The following is a 20,097-nucleotide window of genomic DNA, read 5'->3' as shown; positions in this document are numbered from 1 at the left end:
CTCAAGTATTTTCAAAGATCTATCATTTGAATTCATGCTCCATCAAAATTTGCATCACTCACTCATTAATAAACTTAATATCAAAGTAATATTTATTTTTAAAAAGTAACAGCTTTAAATTTTGAACTCCAATAACAGTGTTAAATACAAAGTGCCATTTGTGTTACTACACATTAATTGCTAAAATGCACATTAATATTTAAGGCATTAATTTTAATATCTTAAAATTCCCATCTATTTAAGCAAAATTGTTGAATAAAAATTTTAACACTAAAAAAATTGGCCAGCGACCAGCCCAGTGCCCTAGTGATTAAGCGAGCATGCTCGGCTTCTGCAGGCTGGGGTTCACAGGTTCGGATCCTGACCGCGGACCTATACACAACTCATCAAACCATGCCGTGGTGGCGTCCCATAGACAAAATAGAGGAAGACTGGCACGAATGTTAGCTCAGGGACAATCTTCCTCAGGCAAAAAGAGGAAGATTGGCAACAGATGTTAGCTTAAGGCCAATCTTCCCCACACAAAAAAAACTGGCCAATAAGAGAAAAAACAAGGAAGTAATTTGTCATGTGGTACTTAAAAATTTTTACATATCTATTGCTAGAACAACCAAGCACTTTATTCCTTGGATTCACAGATTATCATCAAAATAAAAAGACAACTAAAGTATAATACACTAATTGTTTCTGTTTTGTCCCATATGAAAAGCTGAAAGGCTGGTATGAGAAGTAAATAAATACCTCACCGATCCTCCTAATTGAAATGGTGAGTATATTCTGAAATAATCTATTGGCAGTGTTAAATTGAGAAAACCCCACAAATGTTAGACATTATTAGTGAATAATAATAAACACGACGACGATCAAAACAGAAATGCCTATGGAAAGATATCAAATTATAGCACAGAAAAGAATCAGTTCCTTGCATATACAGCATGTAATCTTAATACTAAGTGATCACTTCTACCAGTTGAAGTGAAATGTAGTCAGTTTCACACAAGTTCCAATTCACTTTTAATACACATGAATTTCTGGGATACAGAAACAAGTACCTTTTTAGGATGAATCACTGTTTGGGTTTTCTTTTTAATTAATTATTTCTCCCTTCTTTTCTGATTTTGTGATGATATTGTCAGGACATTCTCTACCTTCTCAACCCCCCCAAAAGTAATACATTTAGGTGACATACAAACGCGTTGAGAGTACTCAGATAATGAAAATGTTATACCCCAAACACACAAGGCATTGAAGAACTTACAAAATCAAAACAAAATGTTAACTGCCAATGCAGCAAATTATCGACTCCTATTTCAAGACAAGTGACATACGATACTTGTAGTACACAGAATCAAGATAGACGGACATGCTACTTGCAACTTTTTCAACAATCTATTAAACATTACAGTCTCCATCTTATAAGTATCCTTTAAGATACAAAAAAGCGTCTCTGCTACATTAATCAGTACACAAGATCCCAAGAAATAATAACCTAGGGTAAAGCCATGCCTGTCCAATTCAATGAAATTAAATAATATTTTGGGGGAAAGTCATGATTATCTTTCATACTGCCAAACACATACCTGATTTCTTTTAATAACCCATAAGCTTCCATTATCCATGAATTGAGCTAACCTCACTTTAATCCTGTATACTTTTACTTAATATATTCTACTAAGGAAGAGAATCCTGTAATTTATTATTTGCATATATGATACTAAAGATAAGGTAACCTTAAGTAATGAAAACATTCAATTAAGTAAAAATGGATTTTTAAAGTATAAATAATAAAAATTCATGCCCAGAATTTATACAAAAGAACAAGCTTCATATTGAAATACCAAGAGATTTTTCTCAATTTGCTATACCTTCTTCATCTCCAGCACCACACATTACAACACATGTTCAGAATGATTACCCAAGGAGGTTTTAAAAATCTTAACTACTAAGGAAAAATAATTTTATTGTACAACAATGCTAAGACAAGGAAGTATACTAACTTAATTTGCAGAGAACTTTATTTGCATAAATCAAATAAAAATGATTTTATGAATACTTAAACATTAAAAAATTCAGTGACACTCATTTCCCAAATATTATACATAACTCATGATTTACTTTTTTCTCCTTTACAAATTACCTCTTTCAATCTTCAAAGATTCCACAGCAATAGCTTTTTTTCTTATACCTAAACCTTTTGCCATGTTTTCCTCTCTTTTTAGAGGAAAATCTTCACAGGTGCCTACATAAAACTTCATCAGGGAAATACAAACCAAAACCACAATAAGATACCACCTCAAACCTGTTAGAATGCTGTCATCAAAAAGACAACAGATAACAAGGTTGGCAAGAATGTGGAAAAAAGGGAAGCCTTGTGCACTGTTAGTGGGAATGTAAACTGGTGCAGCAAATATGGAAAACAGTATGGACATTCCTCAAAACATTAAAAATAGAACTACCATATGATCCAGCAATTCCACTTCTGAGTACATATCCAAAGGAAATGAAATTACTATTTTGAAGAGATATCTGCACCCCCATGTTCACTGCAGCATTATTTACAACAGCCAAGATATGGAAACAACCTGTGTCCATGGATGGATAAGTGGATAAAGAAAACGTGGCATATATATACAATGGAATATTATCCAGCCATAAAAGAAAGGAAATTCTGCCATTTGCAACAACATAGAAGGACCTTGGGGGCATTATGCTAAATGAATAACTAAGGGGAAATACTGTATGATCTCACTTATATGTGGAATAGTAAAAAAAAAACTCAGATACATAGAACAGACTAGTGGTTCCGAGAGGCAGAGGGTAGGAGGGACAGGCGAAAAGGGTGAAGGTGGTCAAAAAGTACAAACTTCCAGTTATAGGATAAATAAGTCCTGGGGATATTGTGTAAAGCACTGTGACTATAGTTAACAATACTCTACTGCATATTTGAAAGTTGCTAAGAGAGTAGATCTTAAAAAATCCGTGGTGATGGATGTTAACTAGACTTATTGTGGTAACCTTTTCACAATATATACATCTATCAAATCATTATGTTGTTCACCCGAAACTAATACAAGGTTACATGTCAACTACATCTGAATTTAAGAGTTACTGGGGGAAGGGAAGGATAAATTATCAAAAAAACAGGAAAAAACCTCTGTAAATTCTTCACAGAAGGGTTTATGCTATATATTTTCTTTTCATCTTAAAAGAAAAAAACGGTATATCCAGAGAATAAAAAGATATAATAAATATTACTCAATTCTCTTTCAAACAATACTCTTCATAGTATTATTTAAAAAATTAGAAAAGGCAAGACAAATTCTGATCAGATGGGTGGTGGAAACATAAGATTAGTTCTCTAAAATCAAAAGATTTACTTCCTGGGCTGGCCCCGTGGCCGAGTGGTTAAGTCCGTGCGCTCCGCTGCAGGCGGCCCAGTGTTTCGTTGGTTCGAATCCTGGGCACGGACATGGCACTGCTCATCAAACCACGCTGAGGCAGCGTCCCACATGCTACAACTAGAAGGACCCACAACAAAGAATATACAACTATGTACTGGGGGGCTTTGGGGAGAAAAAGGAAAAAATAAAATCTTTAAAAAAAAAAAAAGATTTACTTCCTGAGCTACTCTAACAAATCAAGCCCTGACTATTTATTTATACCCCACCAGACTTGTCTTAAAAAGAATGTAGGGCAGTTAGCAAAATTATGTATTTTAAGAAAACCAACCAACCAACTAGGAGAAAATATTTGCAAATCATATCCAACAAGGGGTTTATTTCTAAAATATATAAAGAACTCATACAACTCAACAACTGAAAAAATAAAGAACTCGATCAAAAAATGGGCAGACGGGGACAGCCTGGTAGCAGAGTGGTTAAGCACTCAACTTTGGCAGCGCATGGTTCACAGGTTCGGATCCTGGGCATGGACCTACGCACCACTCATCAAGCCATGTTATATTAGCATCCCACTTGCAAAGTAGAGGAAGACTGGCACAGATGTTAGCTCAGCAACAATCTTCCTCAAGCAAAAAGAGGAAGATTGGCAACAGATGTTACCTCAGGGCCAATCTTCCGCACAAAAAAAAAAGGGGGGGGGTGCCAGAGGATATGAATAGACATTTTTCCAAAGAAGATATACAAATGGCCAACACGCACATGAAAAGATGTTCATCACCACTAATTATTAGGGAAATGCAAATCAAAACTACAATGAGATTTCACCTCACACCTGTCAAAATGGCTACAATTAATAAGACAAGACATAACAAATGTTGGAGAAGCTGTGGAGAAAAGGGAACCCTCATACACTGCTGGTGGGAATGTAAATTGGTGCAGCCACTGTGGAAAACAGTATGGAGATTTCTCAAAAAATTAAAAATAGCAATGCTATATGATCCAGCTACCTCCCTACTTGGTGTTTATCCAAAGAACATGAAATCAACAATTCAAAGAGATTTATGCATCCCTATGTTCATCACAGCATTATTCACAATAGCTAGGACGTGGAAGCAATCCAAGTGCCCATGAACAGATGAATGGATAAAGAAGATGTGGTATATATACACAATGGAATACTACTCAGCCATTAAAAAAAAAGACAAAATTGTGCCATTTGCAACAACATGGATGAACCTTGAGGGTATTATGCTAGGTAAAATAAGCTAGACAGAGAAAAACAAACACTGCATGATTTCACTCATATGTGGAAGAGAAACACATGGATAAGGAGAACAGATCAGTGGTTACCAGAAGGGAACGGGGTGGGGGAAGGGTGAAAAGAGTAAAGGGGCACCTACGTACAGTGACAGACAAAAACTAGACTATTGGTGGTGAGCACAATGCAGTCTATACAGAAACTGATACATAATACTGTACACTTGAAATTTACACAATGTTGTAAGCCAATATGACCTCAATAAAATAATTAAAAAAGAAAAAAACAAGAAAAGAAACTAAAAGTGAGGCAAAATATATTTCAAACACTGGGAGTGGGTGCAAACAAAATGGAGCCTGGATTACACCTTCACCAGCTCCTCTAGCCCCTACCAAACTCCTCACTCATCTAACATCCTTCTTCATCTGCTTTACCCAACCCTAACCCAACCTAAGAAGTTCCTGGGTTCCTCTCTCCTGCTCCTGGGCAGCTGAGCATCACTCAAGAAAAATCAATTAATCACACTTACTAAACTAATTCACTGGACATGCTTGCTAAACAGCCTCAGCAAGTCAGTTATCTGTGCTTTTTTCCACAATAGCTGTTGCAAACTATCTCCTCTCTTCTCAAGTTCCCATCATCATCCCAGGTCCTTCCCCTCTCAACAGACGAAAAGTCAGAGCCTGTCTAATGTGAACTCACTTAACTTCCCTCCACTCCACCAATAATTACTTCTGTATCTTTATCCATCTCTTCTTTCCTGTCACATGTCTTAAATCAGTCCAGCATAGTCCATGAACTATTGTGGGATGGACCAACCAGAAAGTACCCAGATCTAGAACTGGTATCTCCAGGAAAGCAATGCTGATACTAGAAGAAAAAGCTGGATAAAAGGTGCTTAGAACAGTCTACCAAGCAGAATTTGGTATCTGAGACGTAAAGCAACAGATTGCATAGTAATTCTAGCTAGCAGTGAGCATAAGGGGGATATGGTAATAAGGGTGTTACCACAAGCTTGAATAGCATAAAGACAGCAGAAGCCAGTGACATTCAGAAGAGTAATCCAGTGGGCTTTATAGAAATTTAAGCCAAAAACTGGGGTTCAGTCACCAGATAAGGATCCAGTAACAGACCTCTTTCGCTAAGAAAAAGACTAAGAACTACATAAAGACTACAGCAGAGGTTAGGCAGCAGTGTGCTAGTAAATATCTAACACCTGGCTCTCCATGGGAGAAAGTCCTAATGTGTAGCATCTGCCAGTTTCCGTAGCATGAATCCTCCTAACCATGGTCAATTTCAAGCTACCAACATGGCATCAGAGAACACAGAGAATGGGGAAAAGATGCATGGGAGCACACCATTACACAGTTTTTCTACCATACATATACAATAGGCTTAAACAAACTACAAAGCATAGATAATAGTAAAATATTTAGGAAGTGAAATTTTTTAGTATTTATGATCTTTAACATAACTTCAAAAATACACTGAAAATGTTACAATGCAAAAAGTAAAAATTGCCTCTCACATTTGAGATACACTAAAGAAAATAATAGTTCTCTAAAACTTACTCCAAAATTAATAAACCCAATTAATTGCTAAGCAAAGCTAACTAAGTTGATTTTAGAGGCCAAAGGAAACGTAAGCACTAGAAACTAGAAGATATTGAAGACTTCACTTTGCTGCAATATTAGTTTCTACTTTTACGTTAAAACGTTACAACCAATGCATAAGACACTAAGTAGTTCAGGTCCTTCAGGGAGAGCTTTCACTAAAACATCCCAGGCTATACACCTCCATCTGAAGTTCTTCCAGAAACTCTCATACACTGGAAACCCGAGCTCTGCAGGGAGAGCAGTATTAGAAAAGTTCATAACTTCATTTAAGGAGAAAACTGTACAACTCCATGTTCAAGATGATGACAAAGCGCCCCAGCCCTGGAGACTACCAAACTGGCTTTCAATTTAGAAACCCACCTAAGATGCTTTTGAACACTGCTGGAATTCTTATAAGCTAGAGCAGTTTCTTCCTAAATTCTGGTTTCGAAAGCACGTAAACATCAAAAGAGGGGCCCGCCCAGTGGTGTAATGGTTGGGTTCACATTCCGCTTCAGAGGCCCAGGGTTCACAGGTTTGCATCCCGGGCACAGACTTAACATCGCTCATCAAGCCACACTGTGGCAACATCCCACATAAAATAGAGGAGGAGTGGCATGGATGTCAGCTCAGTGACAATCTTCCTCAAGCAAAAGAGGAAGATTGGCAACAGATGTTAGCTCAGGGCCAATGTTCCTCACCACACACACAAAAAAATCAAAAGAAATACACTCCACTATATTTGAAAAGAGCAGATCAGTATGAGTGTCTCAAGACAAACTGAAAAAAAAAAAAAACTATGAGGGGCCAGCCCATGGCCTAGTGGTTAAGTCTGGCGCACTCTGCTTGGGTGGCCCGGGGTCAGTTCCCAGGCACAGATCTACACCGCTCATCAGCGGACATGTTGTGGTGTTGATCCACATACAAAATAGAGGAAGACTGGCACAGATGCTAGCTCAGGGTGAATCTTCCTCAGCAAAAAAAAAAAAAAGAAAGAAAGAAAAAAGAAAAAGCAATTCTGTGACAATGGTAAAAGAACATAAACTTCCTAATAAAATGAACATAGGTAGCTTTATGAGATAAAACAATGAGGTCAAAAAGCTTGCCTGATGTGTTTGAGAAACACCCATGACTTTTTGTGTAGATTACCATTTAAGAATCTGGGATTCATTCTTTTCTAAAACTAGAAAGGTAATTTGTATAAAGAGAAAACTCATGTTCATCCCAAAGTTTCCCATGTCCTATATTCTTCCTATATAGAATCAGCCTATTAAAATTTGAACATCTGTCTCTCCCTTGGACTAAACTTAAGGAAAGAATAAAACTCATCATAAATATCACAAGATTTTATCAAACATCTGTAGTATTCAATATGCCTAAGTTAATGAAAACATTAATTCAGAAACATATGTCAAATGTTTCTAGATTTACAAAGAATAGCTGAACTTAAATATAGCACAAATGACAAATACCAGAAGTAAAGTCTTCAGTGACACTAATTTAGAAGTAAAATCCTAAATTACAAATAAAACATGCATATGGAGGCAAATTCTTGATAAATTCATTCATTTTCAAAACAAAAATAAAGCATTTGAAAAATTCTAATAAAACAAGAGAATTATAAACACACTAGACAGAATTCACGTCTTAGGAATCCATTGCTAAGAAACAAAAATACCAATTAACTTAAAATTCATTTCTCAAAAACTGCTACAACTTTATTCACATAATTCTATGGTAAATATTTATGTCTAAAGTGCTCTCACCATACACACAAAAAAAGGGTAACTATGTGAGGTGATGGATATGTTAATTAGCTTGACTGTGGTGATTATTTCACAATATATACGTATATCAAATCATTAAGTTGTACACCTTAAAGATATATAACTTTTGACTGTCAATTACACCTCAATAAAGTTGGAAAAATATTTATAAGAATATTAATTTAAAAATGTGTCAAAAGCTTTACTATGAAGCAGTATGATATAACACTTCATTTAATACTATTGAAACTAAGAGCAAACCAGTTCTAACATCTAAATCCCTCCCTTTTACTCACCAATAACTGTTTTTGGTCTTTCTTGGCATCCTTGTAAGAGGAGGATCCAGACATCCAAGATGGTAATGGAGTTTACAGGTATCACACAATAAAAGAAGATGCTGATCATGGTTCTTCTTACAGATTCCACAACTTTGAATAAAGGCAGCAAATGAAGGATTAGAATAATGATTATAGTAGAAAAAGTTAATTTATAGCATATTTTTAAAATTTCACTTTAACAATATTTCTTTTGTTGAAATCAAATGTTTTTTAATAACATCTTTTTATAACGTCATAACATTATTAGTTGTAAATACTTTTGAGAATGTAGAAAAATATCTTGGATCTAGTATAAATTTAAATATGCTAGAGTCAAACCTTTCAAAGAAGGGCATCTATAAGATATTTATTTTCAACATCACCCTTATCTTAATTTTAATTATCACTTAAAACCTACTTAAGATTAGCTCAATTTTTCTCTAGAAACATAAATTATTAAAAGAATTTTCCAATTTTCTACTTCTCTAAAAGTACCAAAGAAGTTACTTTACAAACAAAACTCAGTTTATCTTCAAACTTTAATTATAAACCTTTCAAAGAAACGTCAACACGTAAATAAGCTATATATACAAAATAAGTCTCTTTTCAAAATCAGAGTTTGAGTCTTAAAACTATACCAATTAATATTTATTGCAAGAATGCAGTTTTACTCTTGTCATTACTGTTATTTTGGATTTTTCTTTATTTTTAAGGAATCTAACTTTCCTTGTGCAAAAAGGCAACTTAACTACTCCTGAGAGCACAAGCACCATGACCTGAAAATCTAGGGCATATTTACATTGGGAATGTAAAGAGTGGGGGAAAAGTTGTTGAGAACCTAAAAGAATCATCCATGTACAGAAATAGCAAAGATGTCTGAATGTTTTAAAATAACCCTAGGAAAAAAGATCACAAACACATACACTCTCTCTCTCTCTCTCTCTCTCTGTCTCTCTGTCTCTCTCTCTCTCTCTCACACACACACACACACACCCAACAACAATCAGTATTTGGTCTCAAAGTTCCTCAGAGTTAAAAAGGAAAATCACTTAAAATATATTCTGAAACAAAAATGAACTGTAGTGATAAAAGTTAAAAGCACAGTGATAAATCTGATGGTTCCAAATGAACCAAATTTGTTTGGAAATGCTGAACTGAGAATGCGCTAGTCTTGACACTGAACACTAAGATACTAGTGGGCTTTTCCCACGTTTCAAGGAAGTTATTTTCTGTAATCTACAGAGGGAACCTCCAGTCAAGAACAGAAAGTAATTACAGAGATTGATATTGTTATTATCGCTGCCATTTCTGAGAAAGGAAGAAGTTGTGGGGAGAATATTTATGCATTTACATGAGCATATATATGTCTGTACGTGACTATATACATTTGTGTGTGTCTGTGTACATAAACATACCAGCATCTTCTAAACTTTTCTCACTTAACCAATACAATCAGTTAAACAAAATAAAGTAAGATCCTAACCTACTTAGGTATGGAAAGAAGTCCTGACTATGTTAAATTACTGTAATAGTGAACACTGTAAAATACAAGCTAAAAAAAGTAAAGAACAAAAATACTTCCAGAAACAAAATTAATAAAACTGAACAGAAAGAGAAAACAAATGTAGACAGCTTCAAATCTAACAGATATATTTATTATCCACCACTGTATAAAGGCAATAATTTAGGCTGTATGTATGACACCTATCACTACCTGGAAACACGTGCAAAATTCTAAAACTCATTCAAGTGAAATAAAATATAAATGCCCATTTATCTAATATATTGTTTTAATTACCTAAGAAAATAATCATCTACATTATTTAAAGTCACTTTCCAATTCCCCAGAGAATTGTTCATTCCCATGGAGCGCATGCACACATATCCCCAGTTACTTAAAGGATATAAGAAGTCATTTATCTTATCATTAAAAGGCAAGCAAAAATCCCTTCTATCATTCAACCTGGAAAGATCTTTGATGAAGCTATTAATAAAATGAACTTCAAATGCATTTAACTTAAATTCTGGCATGGACATAATTCATTCTCAAATATCTGAAGCGTCTTGTTATTAAAATGTATTATTTTAAAAATACACAATATTAATCTGTCATAATTTCATTACTTGCCTATAAAGTACTGCAGGAAGAGTAGACGTCTTTTGTGTGCCTCCTTCTTTTTTACTTGGTTTTCTCTCCTTGGGTGCTCGCAAAATTGCCGGTATGTTCAACTTCTATTGATTTGAACAAATGCAGTTTATTTTGTTTTAAAGAAGAAATATACAGCAACATTTTCCTCTATTTGCCACTCAAGTGAACTAAATATGCTACGATTGTTGCAGGGAAAATGTTTTACCAGCTATTACACTGGCAAAAAGGATTAAAATGAGTTTTTGTCTCAGTTACTTCCATCAGAACCCTATAATTACACACTTTAATCAATTTTCAGTGGAACACTAAAACATTATGAAAATTAAACTTCTACTTTAGCTTTAAAAAGTGAAAGACAAGGACAAGCATTTAAGAACATTAAAAAGAAAAGTACACTCGACACAAAAAGAATATTGAGGCCGTTTATTTTCCTCAACATCCCAGCTACACTGGGCTCCATAGGTTAATTAGAAAAATTATCTTATTGGACCAAACTCTTCACAAAGTGAATGAGATTCTCTTTGGGCTTCTACTAATCTGTAGTATGCTGGCTTCTCAGACAGCAACCATCTATCAAAGGCATTTCTCAGTGGCCCAGTGGGCCGGCGTCTGTTCAACCAACTGGAAAAAAGTGTCATGCAAGCAGTACAAATGAATTCTACTTCTGCTGTGTATTTTACATTTGCACAAGGAAATCTGTGGATTTCTGTTAGAAGTCATTTAATAAATTAAAATACCCTTACATGGTAGATAATGTTTTACACTAAACAGGAGATTCTCATAAGAAAAACTTGCAAATCAAGCCAAAAAATAACACTGCCTTGGCAAATACTGATAATACGCTTGCACTCAACATTAACTTCTCCAAATATAAAATATAAAACATCGTAATCTTGCAAAACTCCATCAACAATCTATTAATAGGAACAAAGGTCAATTCTCCATAAGTGACTATTCATTCTCACCTTTTACATTATGTTATTCATTATAATATAAGCCACACAATCCTGTTCACATGAGAAGCATCTTCAAAGCTAGCATGACACAATACATATCAGTATGTATTACTTCAAAAATCAATATGTCTACATGAATTGTATGATGAATTTGACTCGTTATAAACCTCTGAAACAAGTACAATAAAAAAAATGTGTTCTTTGAAAAGTCTCCTTCACAAATAAGACTATTAAGGACTACTGTGAGTCTCCATCAGCCTTTAAAAATATAACTGAAATTATGTGAATGAATTTTTAATTTATGTATTACATACAGTCCCAAAAAAAGAAGGATTCAAAGAAATCCATTTGGCAATGATTCTTCTTTTCAACAACAAGAACATTAACAGGCTAAAAATGTTCAAGGATAAAATCATTTTTTCATAACTACAATAATAGTTACTAAAGGGGAAAAACTACACTTTAACATTAAAGTTTCAAAAACCATTTCTTACATAGCTCCAAACCAAGTCAACATGAAAATGAATCTCTCCAGTTTGCCTTTTAAATTTTACATCCCCCCCAAAAAAACAAAGAATTAAATATAGCACAAGAACAAGACAGAAAAAACTGTCAAGGAATCTAAAACTGCTAAATTAGAGGAAAGAAGAACTTGGCAGGAGTAACTCATGCTTCAAATCCTAGCTTCATCACAAATGACAGATCAATGGGTTAGAGCAAACGAAAAAATTTTGCAAACAAGAGAGCTGTTAAAACAACCAAATTAAGCTACACGTTCTCAGTAAGCAGTTTCCAATGCTCTACATGTATTTCAGGCAGAAATCACTATCCCAGAGGATTAGCTGGCCCTAATCAAACAGAACTCTTCAGTTAGTGAAGTGACAGTTGTATCAGAGATCTGACCTCTGAAAATCATATGGAGAGCAAGAATAGGAGAGAGCAATTGGAAAGAAACTAACCTGCCCTGTGATTCTGCCTAGTAAGGCCCATATTCCTTGCCCTTCACTTCGAAGTTTTCCATTCAGGTTTTGTAGTTCTTCTAAAGATTCACATAGCTGCAACGTAAATAATTCAAATTAGCAAAACATTGAAATACTTAGTAGAATATGTCAAAATTTATCGATAAATATCCAAGAATATCTATATTTACATTCTCTATATTTTTAATACATTCAAGTCACAATACCCTGAGAAACAAGATTATCCAATTATTTAAGCAGCACCAACAAAACGTAAGCATTTTGTTTTATGTTAGCATTTTTACTACTAATAATGATACCTACATTTATGTATTGTTATAGTTTACTATATAATTCCACACACATTCTAATTAATCCTTATGACTTTATCAAGATAAATTTCCACCATTTTCCCAACGAGAAAACTAAGGATCATAGGGTTTTTGTGACTTGGCCCAGATCATAGAACCAGCAAAAACCTTGAGGTTTTCTCAATCTAATATCAGTACTCTTTTCACTACAGTGTGGCTGATTACTAGAAATTTACTCTCTACTAATTTTTTTAATCACTTAAAATGTTATCTAATAATAAGTCAATACCAGTTTTATATACTCATGTTACTTATTACCTAACATGTTAGCCACGTCTTGCTTTTATATGATATTTCTTTTTCATCTCCCTCATCACAGAATGAAGAGGTAGCTCTATGACTTGACTACCTGCATGAGCCTGGGAAAATTACTTCACCTGTTTAGGACTCAGTTTCCTCCTCTGAAAATGGGAGCAATAATCATAATTCACATTATAAAGCTGAAGTGAGAATTAAATGAGTTAATACACGTAAAGTGCTCAAAATTGTGCCTAGCACATACAAAGTGCTTCGTAAGCGTCTGCAAAGATAATGAAGATACTGAGCAGTAGAAGTTGCAAAGAAGGGCCTAAAAACTCCAGGGGAATTTAAAGGGAAACATAAACAGAAACGTTATAAAATCACAAAAGAAATCATCAATAAGATATATTATTTGTTTTGTTGCCAACTTACCTTATTATATTCCACATGAAGCTTTTCTTGTTCATTCTCTAATTTATCCTTTATATTCTTTTGTTCAGCCATATTTTCCTGAATTTGAATCATGCGCATATTTCTCTCTATTTAAATTAAATATCCAATTTTACTTTAGTAGAAAATAAAAGCTGATATACAAAATATACAAAGGAAGAAGCTAGCCATAGAGATGATCACGTGGATTAACTTACACTGTTCAAAAACTTACAATTCTACTCACAAATACAGGAACCCAGCATTTTGCGACAACCCACAACTAATTAGGAAAATAAACATGCTTTTACTTGGTATATGTAGTATGGCTAACAAATTTTGACAGCAGATCAAATATTTTCATTAGCAAATTGTTCTCATTGAAAATGTGCACGTATCAGTCTCTATACTGACCAAAATAATAATTCACAAAATCAGCAGTGAGAGCAGGTTGCTTATGCTTTCTCCTTCCATCCACACTAGAACTCGTATCTGAATTGTCCACTGGGAAGATATCTGTACTGATCCCCATTAGTTCTGCTTTCCGCATCAGTTTCCGAATGGCTGAAGCACTGCTAGTGAGTGGTCTGGGCAATTTTTCCCTTGGAACCCAGGCCTGGGGTCTGGTGGATCGAGCTAGTTCTGCTTTGGCACGATATTGCTGAAGCCGGGCATTGATCCTTGCCTGTAAAAGAAATGAATACAAATTTTAAAAAAATATTGAAATGGAACATACTCCTTATGACTTTTACCTCCATGCTTAAAAAAAGTAAAGATAACCAGAATTTCCTATATCAAGGCAAATTATATTTATACATGGTCCTTAAGGTATACTATATAATTCTTGGGTTACAATAAACTAGGTCTACCCCTAGTAACAACTGTGCTAATCTATGATCTGAGTTGTCGGAAACTAATTTGATTAAGCTGAAGTTTCTCTTCTCAATAACTGTAAAAGTCTCCATAAATTTACTTCATTTCCATAGAAAAATACTTTACATAATGGGCAAACTGATCAAATCCTTTGCATAAATGAACATTAGAACAGATTGAAAAGAGATGTGGTCAACTGGTAGAATCATTTCCTCTAAGCCATATTTTTCAAAGTATTTGGAAACATGGTAATATAAATAGCTGCTCTGTTGACCAGATGAGGAGTAATGTATTCAGCTACAAACTATACTCACCATTGACCTTAATGACAACCCACTTCCTAGGTAACTAACCAAATTTCATAATTATACTTCACATGTCATTGGCAAACACACAAGAGATCTGAAATCCATAACCTTGAAAGAAAAACATGAGTTTTGGCACAAATCCCATACCTGTGCTTCTGGCGACAGTTGCTTCTCTCTCTCTTGTAAAGACATTTTACAATAGGATTGTAGAGCCAAGTAGTTTTTTCTCTTCCACTTTCTGTCTAACCTATCTGCATGTTGCTTACAATAAGCAAAAAATGGATCTGCTATATCCTATACCAAAAAAACGGGGGAAAAGTGAACATTTTTACTCCAAAGGATCACAAAAAACCTAACACAAGAAATAATATTTTCTTTTTGAAGAATCTCCTACAGCTTTGGTTACCTCTAAAATAAATTATGAAAGTAATTTTTACATATTATGATAAAGATTGCTGCTTTAGAAACTTAATCCTGTATAGCAACTTCAAATTAACAATTTTTTTCTTTGAAAGGAACTTGTGGATTTAAAAATACTGAAATAAAATCTTACGTATTATATTGAGTTTACTTGTGTACCTATGAAAATAACCACTGTTTAAAATGTTTTAAGATTTTAATAATCTTAGGTAGAAATCATCATTAAATATTAATGTTATGCATACATAGATTAATATTACAAAACAACAATATATCCAGAATATACAGGTAAGATAAGTGGGAAAACACACACAGATAAGTGTGATATTTTTAAGTGCCTAGCAATGCATGGACAGATTCTACCCAGGACAAAAATGGATTAAGATGGCCAGACCATGTCAATAAAACATTTTAGGTATCCCCTTTAACTCTCTTTATAACCATAAAACCTCAAATGGAAACACAACTCTCACAGCCATCTTTCATGGTACTAACGGGTACCTTTTTTATTCATAAAGAGTAGGGTAGAAAAAAAATTACCAAAAACAGAAATAATTTATAAATATATAACCAAAAAAAGCAATCTGCAATGTGATTGCCAACAAAACAACTAGTAGTTCATTCTTTAGGTCTCTCTCAAAGAGGAAAAATAAAGATATGTTATCCATATAGTTTTTATCTAAGTTATGTTAAAAGGGTCTCTTAGTAAGGTAAGGTTTTACAACCCAAAGAGAAATTATGACACTAAAAAAGAAGAAATAAATGAGAAAGAATAGAAAGAGAAATAATCATAAAAAAAGCAAAATGTCGTTAACAACAACAAAAAAAATGATGCAATTCTTTTTTTTTTTTTGCAGGGGAAGATTTTACCCTAAGCTAACATCTGTTGCCAATCTTCGTCCTTTTTTCTTCTTTTCACCTCCACAAAGTCCCAGTACATAGTTGTGTACAGTTGTAAGTTCTTCTGGTTCTTCTATGTGAGCCACAGCCACAGCATGGCTACTGACAGATGGGGGGGGTGGGGTGTGGTTCCGCGCCCAGGAACCAAACCCAGGCTGCCGAAGCAGAGTACACTGAACTTTAACCACTAGGCCAACAGGGCTAGCTCAAAACATTTTTTTTTTTTTACTGAGGAAGATTCACCCTGAGCTCATCTGCTGCCAATATTCCTCTTTTTGTACGTGAGCCACCACCATGGCATGGCCACTAACAGAGAAGTGGTGTAGGTCTCTGCCCTGGAACCAAACCCGGGCTGCTGAAGCAGAGCACGCCAAACTTAACCACCAGGCCAATGCGGCTAGTCTAAGAGAACATCAGTGATTAGCAGTAAAACTAACTTCCCTAACTGGGAATTGAACCCAGGCCGCACCAGTGAAAGCACCAAATCCTAGCCACTAGACCACCATGGAAGGGTATGATGCAATTTTGTAGGGTAACATCTACAGATGTCACAGTATGGCACTAGGGATAAGATCACAGAAACTGGAAATATAAAAACTTGGGTACAAATCTTGGCTCCACCATTTACTGGTTTTGTGGCTTCAAACCAGCTGCTAAACATCTCTGGGCCTCTGTTAACTCATTAGCAAAATGGATATAATAACAACTACTTCCCATGGCTATAAAAATAAAATACAAGAAAAGCATAGAGAGGAGATTGCATTAACACACACATACACCTGTCTCATGACATACTCTAAATCTTGGTGACAGAAGATGCTGAATGGAAATAAAGATTATATTGAACCTCCGCCAAAACAGCCAGATCTGGAGAATTATTCTATTGTTTTAAAGTAGGTAAGGTTGAAATTGAGTTATCAAAGATAGGATTCATACTTGCACAGGCAAATTAGGCATTAGGACTAAGACATCGACTTAGGAAAAAGACTAGTTATCTCTGATTTAAAGATATCTGAAAAGAAAGAAATAACTCAAGTAATGTTTTTTTTGTTTTAATTAATTAATTTGGGATTAAGGAACAATGACCCCTAATTCTAAGGCTAGAATGACCAAGAGGTTAATCTTATTTAGAGAATGAAACAGATATACTAAGCAAATATTAACTATGGCAGAAACCACTAACTGTCTTCTAATATCTATTCTCATTTTCTTCCCCTTAGTACTAGAATCCTTTTACTGGGTACTAAGCTTTTTTTGTTGTTAGTGTCGTCAAGCAGATTCCAACTCCTAGCAACCCTGTGTACAGCAGAGTGGAACTCAGCCCAGTTTTTTGCGCCATCCTTTCACCTTCCAGCCCTCTAGCAGACAATGCTCCACTGCTGTTCATAGGGTATATGGCTACCCTGCTAGAACCTCTCTGCTCCAGCCTCTAAGCAGCTAGAAACGGCCATGTGATAAGCTCTGGCCAACGAGGTGTGTGAAATTTCCAGAACACACCCTTGAAAGGAAGCTACCTACTCTTAGCCTACACTTTCCTCCTTCCAATGGGGTAGAACCCAGTCTGGGTGGTGATAAACCATCTCTGACTATGTGAGAAAGGGCTACGGTTTAAGGGAAGATGAAGCAAAAAGTACGCAGGTACCTGGTCCTTGGAACCAAATATCCCTGAATATCCCCTGAACATCAAATCAGTCTGGAATCTTATATTAGAGAGAATTCAACTTCTTCCTTGTTTAAGCCAGTCATTATTTGGTTTTGTTAAACCAGTCAAAACAGTGTCTTAATTAAGGCATTGGTTGGCTTGGAATATCCCTTCAACGTGCTTTAAGAAACGAAGCTTTTGAGATCCTACTCCCAAAGGAAAATGAAAAGGGAAAAACATTTTTCTGATTATATACTAGGTGCCAGGCACAGGTGCCTTTTTACCTACTATCTCATTTATCCTGTATCACTACCACATGATATGGGTTCTATTATTTTAATATCAATTTTACGGATAGGAAACTGAAAACCACAGAGGTTAAGTTGCTAACTCAAGATCCACAGCTAGTAAGTAAGATCTGTCTTTTTCAACCACTACCTGACCGTCATCAGATTTACTTAAGGAGGTTTCTAAATAGAGATGACTAATGCCCAACTCTGGAAATTCTGATTCAGCAGGTCTAAGGCAAGAGTTTTAAATGCAAATGCATTGAGAAAAAGTACCAGTAAACATAAATGAGTAAAAGGGGCCTAAAAGACAGTAGAAAATTCTAAGACAAAAGTAAATGATGGGGATGAATGGTGGGGACTATGAGAACTGCAGGGCCTGTGGCAACTGGAATGTCCTATCTAAAGGGGAATTCAAATTCAAGGCTTCTTTTTATAACACTATTCCTATAGAACAAAATGTATCTACAGGTCAAATTTAGCCTGTGGACCTCCAAATTGCATGATTTTGTCTATAATCTTAAAAAAAATTTTTTTCTTTAAACAAAGCTCCCTGAATAATATTAACAGAGCAGATCAAAGGGGTATAAACTGAAAGAAGAAACTATCGGGAGGCTTGTACACTGAGAACCAATTGGCACTTGTAAAAACAGTATATTTTTAAGAAAGTAGAGATGCTTTATTGGTATCTTAATAATAAAACTGAAGTGTTTATTGAAACCAGAAGAGTGTAAATACCACAATGAGTTAGTAGCATATCATATTTTATCCTCTCAATTATAACACCATCAAGGTTCTTGTCCCCCCACCTGAGCCACCTAATTGCCATGAATGTACCTAGATTCTGCACTGTCTCCATAATTCACTGCCTAAAATACCATTCCTTGGGCATGACCTTTTATCTTTCTTGGTCACTCCCTCTAAGACTCAAACAAGTTTTTAACACCAGTCATATCTCCAATGTATGACTCTCTACCTTCTGACTGTCCTATAGCCCATGCACATAATGCCTACCCTCTTTACCTGATCATTCCACGGTCCATTAGTTAATTACTCCCTTGCATGGCGCATCAACTCACTTGCTCTTCTCTTCCTCACCCAGCTTCACTTGACAAAACCTGAAGCACAGGTTCCAACTTTTCCTCCACTTTGCACCTGCACCTGACCAGCTGAACACATCCCCAAGTTAATTTACTCTCCATTTTCGTAGATAATTATTGAAAAATTTCATCTCTCCCTCAAACCTTCAATATCTCGTCCCTATTTCTGACTTGCAGATGCTGACCTTGTTTCTTAATTTCACTGGACAGGGGGTTGGGGAGGGAGAGAAAAAGCAACGAAATGAGAACTTCCACATCCTCCAATCACCACATACATCAACCTAGCTGCATCCCTACCCATACCCTCTGCCTTATCTCCTGTTACTATGGATGAACTTCCCAAAGTTCCTATCTAAGGTTAACTCGCTCACTTGTGCAATGGATCCCACCTCCTCTTTCCTCCAGCAGTTCTGCATTTTTTTCTCTCTATTGGATCACTCCCTTCAACATACAGCATACTAAACATACTGTAATATCTTTAAAAAAAAACTTTAAAGATCTTCTTTGGACTTCCATATGCTGCTCCACTTTTAAGCTCCTCTTACAAGGAAAAATCTAAAGTCCTGTCCATATTAGCTATCTTCATTCTATTCCACTCTCATTTTCATGTTTACTACCAATCACTCCAACAGCTTCTGTCAAGGGAAAAATGACCTTCATTTGCCAAATCCAATGGTCATTTCTCAGTCTTAATCTTATTCATTTGACGCAATTGCTCACTCCCTCTTCGAAACACTTCTTTGAAAGACCCCTGGGATACCATTCCCTGTTAGCTCTCTTTTACTCAGTCTCCTTGGTAGATTCCTCCTTATTTTCCCAACCTTGAATGCTGAAGTAGCCCTTTGGCTGTCATCAGACCTCTTCTCATCTCCACCTACTCTTATACCCTAGCTAATTTCATCTAGTCATCTCATCATAAATTCTATATATACCCTGACAGTTCCCAAATTGATATCTTTAGCCTTGACTGCTTCCCCAAACTTCAGACTCAGATAGCCAACTATCACTAGATGTCTCCACTTAGATGTCTAACAGGCATCTTGAACTCAACATGTCCAAAACCGTATTCAATTTCCCTTTCTCCTGCAAGAAATCTGCTCTCGCTGCAGTTTTCTCCATCTCGGTA

The 20,097-nt window shown here is 35.5% G+C and overlaps 1 protein-coding gene across 7 annotated transcripts in view; it reads right to left on the bottom strand.

Moving 5' to 3' along the window:
* Positions 1–20,097, bottom strand: part of PHF14 (PHD finger protein 14) — a 200,780-nt gene that overhangs the window by 129,014 nt on the left and 51,669 nt on the right. For all 7 annotated transcript variants that reach the window (XR_011437823.1, XR_002807436.2, XR_011437822.1 and 4 more), the window contains exons 8-13: positions 14,770–14,916; positions 13,856–14,126; positions 13,445–13,551; positions 12,402–12,497; positions 10,466–10,569; positions 8,317–8,448 (exon numbers count right to left, since the gene is read on the bottom strand). Coding sequence is in view for 3 of the 7 variants with exons in the window: in XM_023639286.2 (XP_023495054.1) it covers positions 8,317–8,448; positions 10,466–10,569; positions 12,402–12,497; positions 13,445–13,551; positions 13,856–14,126; positions 14,770–14,916 (857 nt within the window). In the remaining 4 variants the exon portion in view is untranslated. The remainder of the gene's footprint in view (positions 1–8,316; positions 8,449–10,465; positions 10,570–12,401; positions 12,498–13,444; positions 13,552–13,855; positions 14,127–14,769; positions 14,917–20,097) is intronic.

The sequence above is a fragment of the Equus caballus genome, chromosome 4 (assembly GCF_041296265.1).
Source record: "Equus caballus isolate H_3958 breed thoroughbred chromosome 4, TB-T2T, whole genome shotgun sequence".
Classification (NCBI taxonomy): Eukaryota; Metazoa; Chordata; class Mammalia; order Perissodactyla; family Equidae; genus Equus; species Equus caballus.
Note: the sequence above shows the minus strand (reverse complement) of the source record. Positions and strands in the feature narration are given on the sequence as shown.